Source organism: Symphodus melops, assembly GCF_947650265.1.
Source record: "Symphodus melops genome assembly, chromosome: 2".
In the NCBI taxonomy this organism is placed as follows: Eukaryota; Metazoa; Chordata; class Actinopteri; order Labriformes; family Labridae; genus Symphodus; species Symphodus melops.
This window is the reverse complement of record NC_136692.1, coordinates 20,619,822-20,637,797: the sequence shown is the minus strand read 5'-3', so window position 1 is coordinate 20,637,797 and position 17,976 is coordinate 20,619,822. Positions and strand designations below refer to the sequence as shown.

General features: G+C 43.0%; 1 protein-coding gene across 2 annotated transcripts in view; it reads right to left on the bottom strand.

Moving 5' to 3' along the window:
* Window positions 1-17,344, bottom strand: part of LOC306820099 (SEC14-like protein 1) — a 29,906-nt gene extending 12,562 nt beyond the window's left edge. Inside the window, exons 1-2 of one of the 2 annotated variants that reach the window (XM_079337778.1) lie at window positions 16,879-17,344; window positions 15,282-15,371 (exon numbers count right to left, since the gene is read on the bottom strand). In XM_079337778.1, coding sequence (XP_079193904.1) covers window positions 15,282-15,344 — 63 coding nt within the window. In that variant the 5' untranslated portion in view covers window positions 15,345-15,371; window positions 16,879-17,344. The remainder of the gene's footprint in view (window positions 1-15,281; window positions 15,372-16,878) is intronic. The other variant, XM_079337779.1, reaches the window with a different exon arrangement.
* Between the last annotated feature and the right edge of the window lie 632 nt (window positions 17,345-17,976).

The window sequence follows — 17,976 nt, the reverse complement described above, 5'->3', positions numbered from 1 at the left end:
ACATTTTCAACTTTGCATCTTTTCACACGCCTCACTCCTGATAAGCTGAAGCAGAAAATAGTCCCAACACAAACAGGCCTTTTTTTTTTAATTCCTCAAAACACAATGAGGGCCACTGTTACCGAGGGCAACGCGTCTCCAAATTATCTGTTCTCATGTATGCAAAACACTGGCAACCTCAGCACTTATGTAAAGGCCAGCCAGCTGTTACACAACCAGGCCTTGGCCAGCACAAAACGCAGTCAGCAGCACCCGTTCCTTCCTCGTCCTTATCGCGAGCAGTGAAGGCTCTGCGTGGTGTGATAACAAAAACTGGCAAGTCAAAACAAGAGTCGAGACTGTCTAGTCCACAGTGGAGTCACTGATGGTTGTGATAACATCATAGAGATGAGTTTTAACAAAAACAAAAACAAAACGGAGCTGGTTTGAGAGATTTCTGTATGTTTTCTGCATTTGGACAAACATTTTTGGACATTTCCTCATTTTTGATGACTTATGAAACTGCTTCCTGAAATGCAACCCTTCAGGATGTAAAGCGATGCATTTATGTACAAAATGAATGACCTGCAAGTTGCAAGGTGATACAAAAAAAAAAAAAGATATCAGGGAAGCAAAGAAAGTTTTGGGAAATGCAGAAGGGTAATACCTTTAATTGCAAAATCGGCGACTTCATGAACAGGGACATGGAGTGAAATCACAGTCTGCCTGAAAGACAGACTGTGTTTGATCAACTGAGAGAGCAAGTGCTGCTCACTGACTTTTTTTTTTTTTTTGATGTGGGCTGAGTCGGTCAGCTGAGCCCGGCTAATAAAGGAGCTGTGTTCTACAGAGCATGAGACAGCCTGTGTGTCGTCGAGCTTCTGTGAAAAGCACGAGAGCAGAAATCACTTAAAAGTTCAACAAAAGCTCACAAAGAAAGCTGCTGTTGGACATTTGAAAAGCTCACCCTCGACAAAAAAGGCGTCACTGTTCATGATCTGTTCAATTACTCCGGACTAAACAGCCTGGTGGTGGACAGAGCTGTAATGAGAGCATGTTTTAAGAGCATGGACAGATGAAGCAGCTCAAGATGATTTGATTGGCTGATCTGTCGTCATTGGAAGTGAGGCAGCTGAGAGAAAAAACAAGCAGAGCTACAGCATGAAGGATTAATGTCATCAGTTTATACACTGTGATAAATATCAATATGGATCAATACGAATGTCAAATGATCCTGTTTTCCATCATTTACGCACCAGAATAAGAAACTTAAGAGTAGATGATTTGTGTGTTAGTCCACTGTCAGGGTTACTGTGTGAATGCTGAGCTCTGTTTTTTTTTTTTTTTTTTGCCCCGACGCTCTGGAACACTGGCTGTAAGCTTTGTACTGCCGTCAGCACAACAGCACCGGCCGTAAACAGCAGCACAAACAACCGTACGTCGACAACAAACTCAACCACAAACGCCGGGTCGAAAACACCGCCCGTCTTTAACTGACACCTTACAAAGGAGACGGATAACACGAGGCTTATTTGATGAGACAGAAAAAAAAAAACTAAAAGGAAGACAAACATCAGAGCCTTGTTCTGCGACATGAAAAAAAAAAAAATTTAAGTTTGCACTGGAAACAAGCCAGACTGCTTCAGCGTTTAAATAATAAAAAAAAAGAAAGAAACAGGAAACTGGAGTCATGATTCCACGAATTTCCTTGGAAATGGGGATGTAGGTTCTTTCACAACATTCAGTAGAATCAGTCTACTCACACTCTTCCTGTAAACACACAGTACTCATAATGACATGGAAACACTTCAGAACAGTACCGTTCAGATTCGACTCTGTGATCAACCAGAAAGAGACCAACATGTTCACTGAGCCAGACAGTTTCTAGAAGGACTTAAGAACCTGGGGCCACCACAGTTCCTCCAGGATGGATCCACTAAGCTTCAGCAGGATCTCATCTGTTTGCCTCCATTAATCCCTCCTCCAGTCACGAGTTGTAAAAAAATAAATAAATAAAAGTTCTGACTGCACAGCTGAATGCAGACGGCATTACACAAACAGTCAATATTAAGGTCACCTGGCATTCACCCAGGTTATTATCCTCCTCTATATTGACCTAGAGCTTCATGTTGGCAAACAGTGTGAATGTGTGTCACGTTCAAAGTTTGTTTCAATTATTTCATCGCTAATTCAAAAAAAAGATAAAGGGCTTGAACTGCGATCTTTTTAACTCTCTTCCTGCGATAGATGCTGCAAACATACCACGACCAGATGAAAATAAAAAGGTGTTGCTCGACTAAAATATGCTGGATGCTCTGTTCGTGTCACATCAAAACCAGTCCCCGTTTTTTTTTTATTCTGTGGGATAAAGACCAGCAGGGATGATGACTCAGCAACAAAAAACACACCACACTTGACTCTACAACAGTCCTTCGCCCAGGAACAGCAAACCGTTAATAATATAACCATTGAAAACCTTTTCATTCTAACTGAAACAGCTGCATATGCTACACAGTCCCGTCTCCATGGCGACAGGATGTGTTTGGACACATCTTAACTGGCCGAGCCTTCAGGAATGGTTCCTGGAATTTAGCTGGAGACTGTAAGTGCTCTCTCTCTCGAGGCAAACAACAACTATTAACACAATAATAAAACGCTTACTTTCATTCCTTCCTGCATACACAAAAACACATGTTCTGTTCGGACAATGAGAAAATATGAGAAGGGAGGAGGTACGGAAACAGGATCTGTTTTGCTCAGGAAGGGTGCTTTAAAAAAAAAATCCACAGGCTCTAAAATAGAACATCTGAGGACTTACATGGGGCTGGGTGGAGCGTGTGGACGACTGGGCAACAAAACAAGAGACCTGGCAGCCAGCATATCCTTGTAACATTTAAAAAACAAAAAGCAACAACTTCTGACAAACGACGGGTGATATTTCCACACAGCCGACGACTTCTCCCACATTTTTATCACTGAAACAGATCACAGTCTGTAGAACTCCTCTGCCCGTTAAAAAAAGACAAGCTCTTCTCTGAATGAGTCAGGTGGACTGATGGGACACATTCACATCGGTTACTTGACATCGGTGGATTGTTCGCTGAAGCTCGCCCATGTCTGTCAACAGGACCGACGTCAGCCGATATCGACGTTAAACCGATGCAGCCCTGACCGAACAGTGCTAGCAAGTCAACGTTTAGAACATGAGGAACCTGATGGAAGAAGCCGAGCCGTTAGAAAGAATAGATGAAATGATTTAGTAACTTTGGGCTCTGATAAATGGTTTGTGCTGTATCATAGACATCCCAGTTAAAATAAAAAAGTGGAAACAACAAAATCTATAACGCTTAGCACAGAACACATAAAAACATTCTTCATGAAATGACTGAATGAAAGTACAGACACATTCTTATTTTACTTTCTCATTTTTTAAAACCATATTTAAAATAAATTTTTCTTTTCTCTTTAGGAGGGAATGTTTCGTGCTATAAAACACAGGAGACATTTATGGCAAAGAAACAATTTGGGGGTTGTACAACATTAGAATTTGGGTCAGAGAAGAAGAGATGTGTTGCGATATGAAACCACAGCATAGCTGCACAGTAAGAAACACCCTCACCCCAGGCGAAGCCGTTTGGAACACTGCAACACTTCTGATGCAACTTTTACAGTCTGTGTACAGCAACACAGAAACTAAAGCAAGACGCTGAAGACCTCCAGCGGCTTGATGGTACATGTTCTTCCGTACGGAGCTTTATAAAGCTCCCCCCCCCCCCCGTGTCAAAAACAGAGCGCCACAAACTCTTATCTTAAGACAAACAAAATCTAACAAATGAAATCGACAAAAAGATTCCACGTGTGTTTATAGACAAACATGAAATGGAAATGAGGGTCAAGCTGAAACGTCCTGTTCTGAAAGTCTCCTGGGAAATGTTCTGAACCGGGAGAACACGTCCAACTTCCTCATCGTAACATCTCTGGGGAATATGAGAGTGGTTATGTCATGAAGACAGCAGCTACCCAGAGGTCAGCTGCCGCTATTTTTATCAGCTGGTTTCTCCTGCAGGAAGCAGGAACATTTTTGGCTGAGGGGAATTTTTTTTTTAAGATGTACCTGCTTGATAAGGACGGAGTTCAAAAACAAACTGCAATACGAAACCTGAGAGGCAGAGACATGGCGGTCGATTGTCCCATCACATATCTTACTGTCCACTGGTCATTTGAAGTGCTTTAATGTCAATCCTTGGTTTGTTTTTGAATGCTTCAGATCCAAACGTGTGGAGATTGTCTTCGTTTGGCAGGTACATTTTACAGAGCTATCTGCCCCATGGCTGCTAAATGTAAACAGACCATGCTGAGTATTTAGAGCACCATGTGTCCTTTCATCACCAATCAGTACGTTAACCATCAGCCGATGACTTCTCTGATGTTTCTTTTGTGGTGTCCAAACATTTTTTTCTTGGGGGCCAAAACTGTCAGAAGAATCAGTTAGATTCAGCCACAGTGACACACACACACACACACACACACACACACACACACACACACACACACACACACACACACACACACACACACACACACACACACACACACACACACACACACACACACACACACACACACACACACACACACACACACACACACACACACACACACACACACACACACACACACACACACACACACACACACACACACACACACACACACACACACACACACACACACACACACACACTTCAAAGATTGTTTTCTGACCTCTTACATAAATGTAAATACACAATAAATTGCGGTGAGAAACTATTGCTTTCTTTTTTCTTTTTTTTTCAAAAAATACTAAGGCTTTGTAGATCAGAATGAAAAGGTTCACAAAAGAAACTCTTTAATAAAAGGACATCAAATACTTTGATTTTTTCCGTTTCTTCTTTATCTGTTTTTTTTCGGGCCAAAATCTTCTGATTCTTTGATTGAAGTCGTGGGCTGCAAAAAAATCCCCTCAAGGGCCCCAAAAGGCCCCCTGGACCGCACTTTGGACACCCCTGCTCTAAAGAGAAACCAACACATGTTGTATAACAGACGCACGCCACTCATGACGTCACGATATAAACTCCGTTTTGCGTCAGCGCTGTGGGTAGGCCTGTGACATCGTTCAGCCATGTTTAGAGGCAAAAATCATTATGAGTTCCCAGCGAGCCACCTGAGGCCGCTCTGGACACTGACAGGACGGGGACAGGATGAACACGTACGCACACACAGCCACGTTTGTATAATGTGAGGGGCAGATGCACTGTCTGCTTGTCAATAATCAATCAAACACACTCGGTGAAGTGTTCCATGCTGCTTTCAAAGAGCGGGACAGGATTCTGTTTTTAGTCACTAATGTCCACAGAGAGAGGATCAACTCCGAATGGGCTGCCAAATAAGAAATAATGTCCTGTTCATCCAGGAGACGGGCTCTCCTCGACACACATCCTGCTCCTGTAAATAATGGTCATGACGCACACACTCCAACATGTGTTTACATCATTTGAGGTGAAAAGGTTTCAGAGGAGTGGGTATGGAGAAGGGCATATGGAGAGAGGAAAATTCCTCGCCGTTTTCATTCCAGAGAGCGAAGCTATAAACTCCAAAGTGGGTCATGGACGAGGGGGAAAGGGGAGAGCAGGAGGGAAAGTTACTGAGCGAGCAGCTTGAGAATTCAGCGTTTCTTATAAGCGGCTGAAATGGAGAGGGAAGAGTGAAAACAAAAGGAAGCGCGTCGTAAAATGCTTCTGTGAGAAATGATCATGCACGAGGATAAAGAGGACACTGGTTTGTTTGGGTACACGTGTTGATAGGGACGAAGGGAAAATGTCACGAAAAATTAATATATGAAAAAAATAAGACGAGGTCAAAATGTGTGCAAACTCAGATTTCAGGAATGTTCTATCAATAACTTTAATCATAATGATCAATCACAAAGATGGGACCGATCCGATCTCATACCGGGTCTGACATTGACATTATTTACCATCGGACTGGCGGCGCGGATTCACCTCACTGATCAAGAAACATACTGTGCCCACATATCGTCTCCATGACGACGCTGTTTATGATCCAAAGTGCAGTTTTTACACTTACAGTTTAAAAGGATTTAATTTGAAAAACCCGACAGCTGGTGCCGCTTCCCGTTTGTGCAGTATGTGAAGGCAGCACGATGCAATGCAAAGCCAGGTTTCCTACAGCTTTGTGAAGCCTTACACATGCCACCAACAACAACAACATTATTATAGGATACAAACACATCTGAGTCAGTGTCATGTGTTGTATTAGAATCAGTACTTAAAGAGAAATAAAGCATTAACATCTATTTGAAGTGTAAAACCACTTCATAAAAGCCAGAAGTGGTCTGTGTTTAGTTTTGCTTTAACAGTGTCACTCGCTCCAGCTGCTCTGTTCCAGCACTTCAGATAATGGCTGAAAGCAGAGTCACCCAGAGTTTTTGTTCTACTCTGTGGAACAACTAAAAAAAAAAAAAAGGGGGGGGGGGGGGTGTGAACAATGGCAGTTTCAACAAGACCGGCCTTATGATAAAAGAGAGTGAGTGAGAGAGAGAGAGAGTGAAAGAGGAGTCTTCATGTGGGCTTAAGTAGGTGAAAACACTCCCCTGATAGGTATCAAGAGTCTCCATTGATGTCCTAGTTCTTTGTAGGTAGGCCACACAGTGAAACACACTTTGTTGACCTACAAATAATAATAATCCATGATCGTTTAAATATGAAGTGCAAGACTTTTAAAGGAGTGATGCAATACTTAAACTGGCCGTGAAATCTAAAGAAAGAGAAGCAGATGTAGCGGAGTGATTGGAACAAAAGAAAAGGCTTCTTCCAGCCATCAGGTCAGACGGTACGAGTGTAGGAGAGACAACAAGCTCCTGATTGAACACAGGCAACAATAGAGCCCCTTAGTCTGTGCATGCCAAACTCCCCACTCCGTCTCTGCAACAACCAGTTCAAGCCCACAGACCCTGCGTGATGGTCAGGACCTCAAGATCTGGAGGGCCGTGTAATCTGCTGAGTTGTGGTAAATAAGTTATGCACGGCGTGCGTGTGTGCGTGTGTGCGTGTGTGTGTGTGTGTGTGTGTGTGTGTGGACAGAAGGGAGAGGCAGCAGGATGGCCATCTGTTGGTGATCAAAAAGCCACATCAGTAAGAAGTCAAAGTGCTGAACTAAATACATTTTTCCTGTTGTCAGGCTTATTCAGACAAAACTGTCTGTCCGTAAATTTCACTCGTCAGCTCATTAACAACATTTATTGCCGAGCCAATGATCTGAGTTGGGAATTTGCATATTATGAATAATTATCTGGGAAATGTTTGGGACTGTCGACCATCCTGGAAGTCCACAGAGTTCTCCTGTTTATCATCATGAAATGAAACATTCAAACGTCAACAACATCTTTTGAAGATTTGAACATTGTTGACAGATAAACTGAGTTAAACCCACAGACTGTACATAAGACATTAGTTATAGCCAATGAAAACAACAGCTGGGATCAGCTGCAGCCCCACGCGACCTCCAACAGGAAAAAATGATCAAGCTAATTAATGGATGGATGGTTATAGTCGCCTCTTTATATCTGTCCAAACGTGCACGGTTGACATCCTGCAACAGACTTACTGCTGTCCAGTCCTCTCCGATTGGTTCTTCAGAGTTGCGTCCTTAGACACACAGTCATCTCCGGAGAGCAGAGGGAGCAGACATGTAGCCCCCCCCCCCTCTATTTTGATCATGTAGTAGTGTTAGTGCTGTTACCTCAACCTCAAAAAACAAAAAGCTGGATGCTCTGGAGAATTTAAAGAAACTATCAAATGAGATCTTCATGGTTGATTGAATAATTGAATGCATCACTGTGAAGGTAGAACAGGCTGCGTAATATTCCATCCCAGCACCTCTCTTTCCCTTCAATGTACACACAGACACAGTAGCAGGATAGGCAAACACTCTTTAAATATGTTAAATGTTTATTATAATGAGTAGAAAGACAGACCGAGCTGAAACCTGGCCCTGACGTGACATCTTTAAATGAAACAGTCAGCAGTGAGCAGGCAGACTGTGTCACAGCTTACTCCTCACGTTATTACTGACGTTACCAAACTGCCGCATAGATGTGAGTCACTACTCGGTGCCACACTGCATTACATGCAGTGTAAACTACTACAGGGTCATTGTGTAAGGGTATGTGCGCACACATTTATCTTTGTCTCGCCGAATGGGGGGGGGGGGGGGGGGGGGGGGGGGGAGAGAGCCGTCGGAGCAGCATCTCGACCTTGCAGCAGGAAAAGAGGATGAATGAGTGCCCTGGTGATCAGTGAATGAAATCAGCTCCAGAATGTTCTCAAAGGCTGCAGGAGTCACGTGGAGCTTGCTGCAGCTTTTTCTTTTCTTTTTTTTTTTATCAATGCTGTTCCCAGCAGCAAAAACCGGACGATTAAGCCCCCCCCCCCCCCCCCCCTCATTCCCAAGGCGGGCCATAATTCTTCACTGATTTTGGCAAACGGCATCTCGCCGAGTAAGTGAATTACAAACTGCAGGCAGAGCTCGGACATGATTCATTCAGAGAGTAAATTGAAATCCTCTGAACCAGAACAGACAGGTGCGATGCTGAGGAAAGAATACATTAACAGCTAAAACAGAAAACACATCACTGCAAAAGATAAATCACAATTCATTCATGGCCAAATCAGAATAAAATAAATCAGTTGTTAGCATTCTTTCAGATTGTTTCTGTCATTCTGATTATTTAGAAACAGGAGGACAGTTTTTTGGAATGTCAATTTAATAAAAAAATGAATGAATTAAACATTTCTCAGTTTAGGTAAGATTGACACAAAAGGGAGTCTTTGAATGTGGAAGTAGTAGCCTGAGTTGAAAGACTATAAGAGAAATGGGGAAAGAGCTGCCACGGATGGATTAAAAAGATAGAATAATGCCGGAGATGTCTCGGAGTCCAAAGCGGACCTGGCTGAAAGTGGGTCAACAAAAGGTGGGACAGGATGTCAACTGGCACGACTGCTTTGTGCTTAGCGAGGCTGGGCAGAGAAAACGAGGACAGCGGGATTAGTCGAGTGCAGCTTAGCGGTGAACGGGCACAAAATAATGTGTTAGCGAAACGTGCTACAGGTGGTCTACATTACAGGTATTAATAGAAAGCACTAAGAGCTCAAAGTAGCTCAGGGATTCAGGTCTGAGTATTTTCGTGCAGCAGGAACTAAACTAAGCAGATAAAAAAAATATCTTCTTTAAACCTTTACTTTGTATAGAGTGAACATGTGAGCTCAGCTGCATGCACGCTTTATGGGATAAACATGAAGTTTAAACATAGTTCCCATGATTGTTGTGTACAACTTTCTCTGACGTTCCTCGCTACTGGCAGAATACACATGACCGACTGGTTTTTTCAGAATGACTACAGGGGAACACGAAGTCAACGGAAAAATGCAGGAAAAGGGAATTTGACGCAGAGCTCAGGTGAATGTTTTCAGTGAATGTATTCAAGGTTTTATCGCTGGGTCTGTTTGATCTCTTTTCACCTCGTACATACTGTATGTGTGACGCTGAGCAGGTCATGTTAACCCTGGATTATAGGAAACAATCGTTTTCAGTAATACAGTGTTGACCTCATTAACAAACCTTTGGCAGAAAGTTCCAGACTGTCTGACACACTTTGTTACCCGATGCTTGGAACCTTGTACAGGATTGTTGGGCACCCACAATTAGAAACAAACACCTCCATTCATTGTGAGACTCTGAGGTTGCATCATTGTTTCCCTATTGGCGACAGTAATGGCGGTCAGAGCTGAGCCTTATAAGAAGCTCATACAGTCTGGGTCATTCTGCCTCTCCTTATGACACCTCTGTTTTATCATCTTTCTGCCACTTCTTTCTTGTGCTCAAACTACTTTAGAAACCGAGATCCCCGTTAGGCCTTTTGCTCCTGATTTCCAATATAAGGAGGGTTTAACAGACCTGATGCTTTCCTGCAGTTTACCTCAGAAACCTTCAAATGGAATAAAAACCGAGCCGATCTACCCTCGTGTTTGTCGTTGCAGAAGGTGATAAAAAAAAAAAAAAAAAAGATGAGTGGAGGAGGATAGTTCATTAAACTATCAGGGCTCATCCTGTTTCCCCTGCAGGAAATCTACGGGGACCAAGGGTCAGGACCAAAGTGCTTTGTCTTCATGGATTAACTACACACCCGTATGATTCCACAAGAGCAGGTCTCAGCTCGGGCAGGGCTGATCTCAAGGCGGCAAAAATCCTCACGGTTATTCTGATCAATGGTCGAGATTCTAAAATATGATTAATAACCGGAACCTTTTGATTTTCAAACACATGCATCTCTTTTTTATTATTCCATAGGACAGTTAATAGAGTCAGAAAACTGGGCGAGCGAGCGAGAGGGGAGATTGGCATACAAGAAAGGAGCCACAGGTTGGACTTGAACCCGGGCCGTCCACACAGAGGACTATGGCCTTGGTGCAAACTAAAATATACAAAAAATAATAAATTATACTGAAATAAAATAAAATAAATAATTTTTTTTTGCGTGGTGGTAATTAGTTTTTTGAGGCCAGAATATAACAGACAATTTGAAACATGTTCAACACATGACTAAAAGGCACAGTAATCGTTTAATCTCCATTATCTTCTTTTCATGATCTTAGAAAGCCAAAATCGTAATTGAAATCCAAATCAACGGCCAGCACTAGGCGAGGGCGGGCTTTGCTTCTCTTAATCGAGTCTGCTGGTTGAGAGCCTCGAGGGATCGTCTAAACCAAACTAACCTGCAGCACTGAGTACGCTCGTTTACTTTTCCAGGGTGAGACACTTTCTCATCTCTCCGGGTGCGACACGACTCTACTCTTCTTCCGCGGATTTGTTCCAGAAGCAACGAGTCCCTTCAGGCCTGAAATAACAGCCGAAGGGTAAACGCATTGTGCATTTTGACATTCCTCTGTGACCCCCTGAGGATCGACTCGCTGCACCTACAATAATGAAAGCAACAACATTTCCTGTTTATGACCAGCCGGCTCAGAGGACAGCCGTACTTCCTTACTTCAGACAGTGATATGTAAACTATCAAGAACAGAAACAAATGTTAATCGACTAGAAGACTTTGACAGATAATACAAACACAGGTTTTTTTTCGAGGTTTGGGGAAGCACAAAGAAACCCATTCCACTAATCTTTAGAGGGACTAAAGCGATTTTATCAATAAAGGACGTTGTGTCTGTTATGGCTCCATACAGAAGGTTAAGAGCGTTCCTCTTAAAGTCACATTATGGAAGAATTCAGTTTTGGTGCACTTTGATGCTAAACGAAGGTCTCGTAGTGTAACTGTCGGAAAACACGCGTAAACCTCCACAACAACAAACAAGTCCAACGCTGGAATATCACAGTGCTTTCTGAAGAGCCTCATCTGCTGCCGTCCAGTTTCTTTGGACAACTTCTGATCACTGCTGCCATCCACTTCACCAGCCAAAATCCAATCAAGAAAAAAAGCAGCAACAGCTACCAGTACAGCTCAGTGGAGCGGTGGAGTTTATGAGTCAAATACAATCCAGCTGTATTATGCTTGACTCACTGTGTATTATTATTCTGTGCTCCACCAAACAGTCTACAAGAGTCTCATGCTTTAACTTTATAAAAATGACAAAGTCTTCCTCACCCACAGACTGTCAAGCCTGAAGTGTTTATAGCAACACTCAACTGTTTTCTTAGAGATTCATTATTTTTACTGCATGTCTTAGCAGATGGAGGATTCTTAAGGAGGAATCTGATTGGTCCGCATGAAGCTGCTTTATTCCAATGAGCCGCCTTCTTGTTTGAAGGAGGAGGCGGCTTCTGACTGCAGGTAATTCAGGTTTTAGTCAACGCCTTGTAAACAATGAAGGACTCAAGTCTCCAAACCTTCAAAAGAAGCTGCTCAGCTCGTAGCTCCTTCTGATGCAGCGAGGCCGCCGAACAGCACTGAGAGAAACCTTTATCACAAACATGAACCAGCCGAATCCAGTGTGTCTCCAGCTACACTAATAACTCAGTCAGTTTGTTTTTCAGAGAAGGAAACCCTTATGGTTAACGGTAAAACAATCTCGATGGTGTCCTGAAATTGACAGTCTGCTCTGGTTTTGCTCCTGCTGCTCTGTGTAAGATAATGAAACTCAAGCAGCAGATTAAATGACTCATTTGAATGTCAAATGTATGAGGTGACCCTGGTGCTGCCATTTTTTTAATTTCTGTTTATTTTCTTGATTTCGTGTCCCGATTGTTGGCAACTCAGGAGAAGTCAGAGAAAGAAAGTCAGAACTGTTCAGTAAAAAAAAAAAAAAAAAAAATAGAGAACATCAGATAGGACTTTTAATCAGCACGGAGGGAGTATGCATTCAATGTGCCGATCAGATGTCACTACTGGGAATGCTGAGCATGCTACGCTCAGAGCAGGGCACGGTTACCAATGGAGAGAGAATGAAAACAGCTGAGGGGCGTCTGAGATCCAAGTCTGGCTTACGGGAACAGCGGATCGAAGCCACAGCGGTGTTAAGCAGAGTGCTGGAACACTTCGATGGCACCTGTCAGTGGTTCCTGTCGAGTGGCTCGTCAAGGCCACGTGAAGACAGGCTTTATCTCACGGACACTGAAAGAATGCATTCAAAGAACGGAGGTATGCTGAAGCTTGGATTTACATCCTCAGTCGAGTAAAGGTTTAAAAAAGCCCTGATAGTATACCAAAACAAAAAGTGTCAAGTCAAGCAGAGCGAGTTCACTGAATGTCAAATATAATCCCCCCTTCAGAGGGAAAGGAGAAGCCATTACTGGAAAATACTTGAGACGCCAGAGAGGAATAACAAGGTTGAATAAGGCCTCCTGTGATTGGTCGTGGTGGTAACATGTACAGTTTGTACACATTTCACCAGGTGACACAAAGTGGCTGATCACCGTTACGTTACAACGCTGAAGGTGGTTCTCCTCTTCGCTGCAGCGGCAGAACTCCCTGAGAGGAAGTCGAAGGGAGAGATTTGACTGCGTTATAAAAGGAGAGCGAGCGAGTGTTGTGCGACGCACCATTAAGTCTGCTTTGCAGTGTCTGAAAGAACGCTCCGTCACAAGAGGGGAAAAATAATTCAATGGTAATTTGTCAAATTAATATTCTAGTTCATTCATGACTTAAACACAAATGATGACCACATCGCCTCTGAGTTATCTTAACAGAAACACAAAGCTTGTGTGTCGTATCAAACCTTTACAACAGACCTTGTCAGGCAGTCGGATACTTTTAGAACACGCAGTAAAGTCGGCTTGTGCAAGCTTAAAAAAAAAAAAAAAAAAAAAAGCCTTGAAGGTGGGTCACCTTCAGCTTATAAATCATATCGAGTTTGCTACGTTTCCCCAGCCTCTGCTGCATGTGCAGACCCAGATATACTGCCCCCACTATTTATAGCAATCTGTTCCCCCAGCACTCAATCCAGCCGGTGCTAAGAAGATTTACTCTCGCTGCATCGTCTTTCTCTCCGGAGTAAAAGCTGATTTAGAAAACAGCACCTGTCTGTGACGTGTTGTTCACACTCACTCTGGACTCATTTTAACTCGGTTAAGCAGGACGAGTCAAAACACACATAAGTGCATAACTTCAAACAGGCTGTTGGGTCAAATCATTGCTGTTCTGTTCATGTGTGATGTGCTTGTTGACTTTAATGATTCAGACGTGTGAAAAGAATTGATAATGGATTTCTTTATTATCGCACTGAACCAGTTTTTTTTTTTTTCATCAACAGATTGAGTGGTTTCTAACTGGGGAAGTGATGCATCAATCCAATCCTGGTGTCCGATATCTACCCAATTGTGGCTTAAATACCTTGACAGGGTAACACTGAAGAGACACTGGAAACTTCCTGTTGTCACGTCTCTGGTGAGGGATGGAGAGCGACAGAACAGACAGACAGAACCTGATGCTGCCTTACACACACAAGACTCCTCACTAGGAATACAGGTTCAAAACTTAACACTGGTATCAGGCTGAATCTGCAGCTGCATGTAGCCATAACTCAGGTATCTGATCGGTATCACATCTCAAAATAGTTGGATCGTGCAGCTCCAGCATCATTCTACAGTCCGAGTGAAACCGAGCAAAACAAAAAAGAAACGTGCGAAAAAGGGAAGAGAAACAACAGGAAGGCATTTGGGGAAAAAAAGCAGAAATAAAGTAATGGACAAACATTTCTGCAGACACTTTGTGTACTGCAGCCAGCGAAGTGAAATAACACATGCAGAGATGTAGGCACTGAAAGAAAATGCAAGGCACTGAATCTTTTACACCTCAAATGGACGACCGCTTCTGAGCACGTCGTTTGACCAAAGTGTGACATAACAGCACAGCCCTGCTGTACGTCTACATTTTGAGTGTGCAGCACAGCAGCTCAACAAGCGGACCGTGTGAAATGAAGGTTCTTACACTGAAAACTGTGGCACTCCCATTTAGAGCTGGTTACAAAGCTCGGCCTGGTGATCGCTTGAACAATAGCTTTTCTCCTGTGTGAGCACGGCGCTACAGTACATAATGCACTGGAAAAATAAAAAAACGGCAGCGAGCATGAAGGGTGTCAAAGGGTGCCTTCAACTGGTTCTCTATGCTGCTTAGGTAACAGGTGACAGTCAAGCTGGGCAGCTTGTTTTCTCCTGGAAATGGACCATGTCACACATCCATCACAGAGAGGTAAGGAAAGGCCAAATCAGCAAGAGAATGTGGGTACCTGCGTCACTGTTTCAAAGTGCATCAGTTTCTGTTTTCAAACTAAAACAGGTCAGTTTGGCTCCAAATGTCTTCAGTTCAGAGACTTCAGAGGGCTGTAATAGTCTGGCTGACAAGGAGTCAAATATTTCGGTTTTACAGCAAAAGTTGTCTGGACAGCCAAAGAGAATTGTGTGCATTGCACGGGTGCAAAGTCAAGTTCATCGCTGATCTGTGTTTGTGTTTTTCTTCAAACAGAAAGAAACCGAAACAAAACAAAGCTCCAGGTCATTTCCTTTTGTCAAGACTGATCATGTTTGCTTTGTTACGCTGAAGAACATTTCTAGAAGTTTCGTAGTTTCTTGTACGTCTGTCAGATAAACCTGTGAGTCAATCACACGCAGGATGTGCAATTTAAGGACATCTTGTTGAGGTCGACCTCCGAAGCGCCCGGCTGCCAGTGTTACATAACTCTGTCCACATGAATATGACACAAGGCCTGGCTGTGAGTACAGGTAGAGACACTTACCGCCATCACAAGCTCAAAGGGATGCTTGTACACCCGCACAGGTGACTGGTACTTCTGCACCATGATGGGGATTACAGTAACACCAACAACCTGAACGAGGGGGGAAAAAAATGAATGAAATCAAATTAACACAGAAAGACACAATGTGTAATCTGAGGTCAAAGTGTGCAATGCATTTCATTTCCTCTTGACCATGAAGTGAGTCCCAAAATGTGAAGCTGCAGGTGTCGAAGTATGGATCAAGCTCTTTCATGATAGATAAAGATTGCCTCTGCCTGCCAGCACCTGCGTTTGAGTATATTGCTTTTCCTTCTTTTCTCGATCCTTCCTTATATCGTTTCCTCAGATGTACACCTCCCTCTGGACAAAAGCATCGTCTGAATGGAAATTGTCGAAGTGTAGAATACTAAGAGTGGGTTTTCTCTGACTGATTGAATCACGCCGTGAGTTTGTGGGAGTGTGTTATGTGTTTATATGTTGGCAAGCAGCCATGTAAACTAGAGACATGCAGAACAGTGATAGGCTGCAGAGGGGAATTCTCCTGAGCCGTGACCGGGCCGTGCTCCATTGATCAATGGATGCAGCATTTCCCGCTCATTTGTCCAACAGAGGCTTTACCACTGCAAACTATCAGGGATATGCATCAGCATTGTCCTATTGATTGTCTCTGCAAAACTGAAGTCTTTAACTACACTCTACAGCACATGATAATAAAAAAATGCATTTTATTATTTCTAATCTCACACGTCTTGTTGTGGAGGCTATAGAGACGATGTAAAACATGACATGAAGGGATTCTTTTAGTCATTTTAACAATGCACATTTGTTATATTTGACCCCATACACAATGCGTTGATAAGAAATATGCTAAATCCAAACATATCTCAACGAAGAGCAGAGGACATCTTGAACTTCATGTTCATGCTCACACACGTCTGTAACTCCTGATGGGAATGTGGCAGCATGGAGGGGAGTGACAAGTGAGCTGAGGTCCCAGCACTACTGCTTACAGAGGGATCAAGGAGGGCAGGCTAATTTTAAACAGGCTAAGAGGACACACATTACACAAACAGGTCGTTACAGAAAGGCTCTCTAAACGACACACCAAGCACTGCTACTACAGTATATAATAATTACCGTCATGCTTCAGGATCTGTCAGCAACTTAAGAGACACGTCAAAATGTCATTACTTCACAGACTGCGTTCTTGTTACTTACGAGACTTCAGGTTACACAGTTAAAAACACAATACTTTCATTTCTGAGATGTAAGCGAGCTTTCTGTATTGTGAATGTTTTGTTTCGATGTCTGATCATTTGGCTCTGAGCTTCGTGAGAGAATACTGTGCTGTTATCACAACACACACACACACACACACACACACACACACACACACACACACACACACACACACAGTAAAATACACGTATTTATCGCTGTTCAAAAGTAAGTGTGACTTCAACATTTAACACGCTGACTTCTTCATATTGGCTCAATGTTACATGACAACAGAACAGGCTAACCGTGACTAGCCCGCAAGCTAGCGCTAACTTTACAGAACGCTGTTAAGTTAACATACATTTTATGTTTTGCTTACCGTTGATTAAAGTACGAACTATTTTAGGGCTCCTTTCCAAATGTCAGCGGCTGTGTCTTCTGAAAGGGTTATCCGAGTAAACTCTTGCCATTCCCCTGCTGGGTTCTTCACTTCGCCGGGTCCGGGCAGTGAATGAAGACAGGAGCTAACAGTGGTTAGCTTTATAGAGGAAGCTAACCATTGAGCTACAGTTAGCCGTGTAGTTGATCCCGGGGCTGACCGGCAGATTAAGGACGGTAAAATAGATCCTCTCGACGGACCCACACCGACTGATAAACGATCCTGGGACTGATGAAGCGTCGGCACAGGACGTCAGTAAAGTCTCTCTGTCCTCTCAGGCATGCCTCTTGTGATGATGCCGAGGCTCCTCCCCGTTTTTAAACTCAGTTTTTTTCCATCTCTCAAGCAGTGCAGCGTTCATAAAGATCTGCAGGACTAACACCAGAGAGCCATCATCACCTCTCACATACAAACACAATCATTTAGTACAAAACTAAAGTAGATCTAAATTAGGTTTTTTTTTGGCCAGAGTGGCCCAAATGTGGATGTGACTTTTGCAAGGTTAGACATTTCTGAGAGGCGTAGGCCTAAATCATATCCACTTAAAGAACTGAATTGAAGTTTGATACAGATTTTAAAGTCCTGAGGCTATAGGTGTTTGATTTAAATAAAATAAAGTGGCAATAGACAAAACTCCCATAGGCTTTTTCTTTAAAGATTGAAAGAGATCTTTATAAGTCACTGTAACTAAAGATGTGTTACAACAAATACCACAAAAGCTGCTTTTGCAACAGAATCCTAATGTTGTTTTGCACATCAGTCTTGCATAACACTGAGTAAAAAGAACCTTTGGATAATGGCATCTGGAGTGGCCAATCTGATTGTTGGGGCGCAATGTATTACACCCTCAAATAACAACCCTGGTCATTAAACCAGGTACACACCGCAGGTCTGAGCATGAACAAATGTGGTTGTGGTGGGTGATCAAAGACCTTGATACTTAAAGGGTAAATCCAGAGAACTTGAATGCAGGTGCAAGACTGAAAAAAACACAACTTTTTTTAATGTGTTGTGGTCTAAATAAAGGCAGAAGAGTCC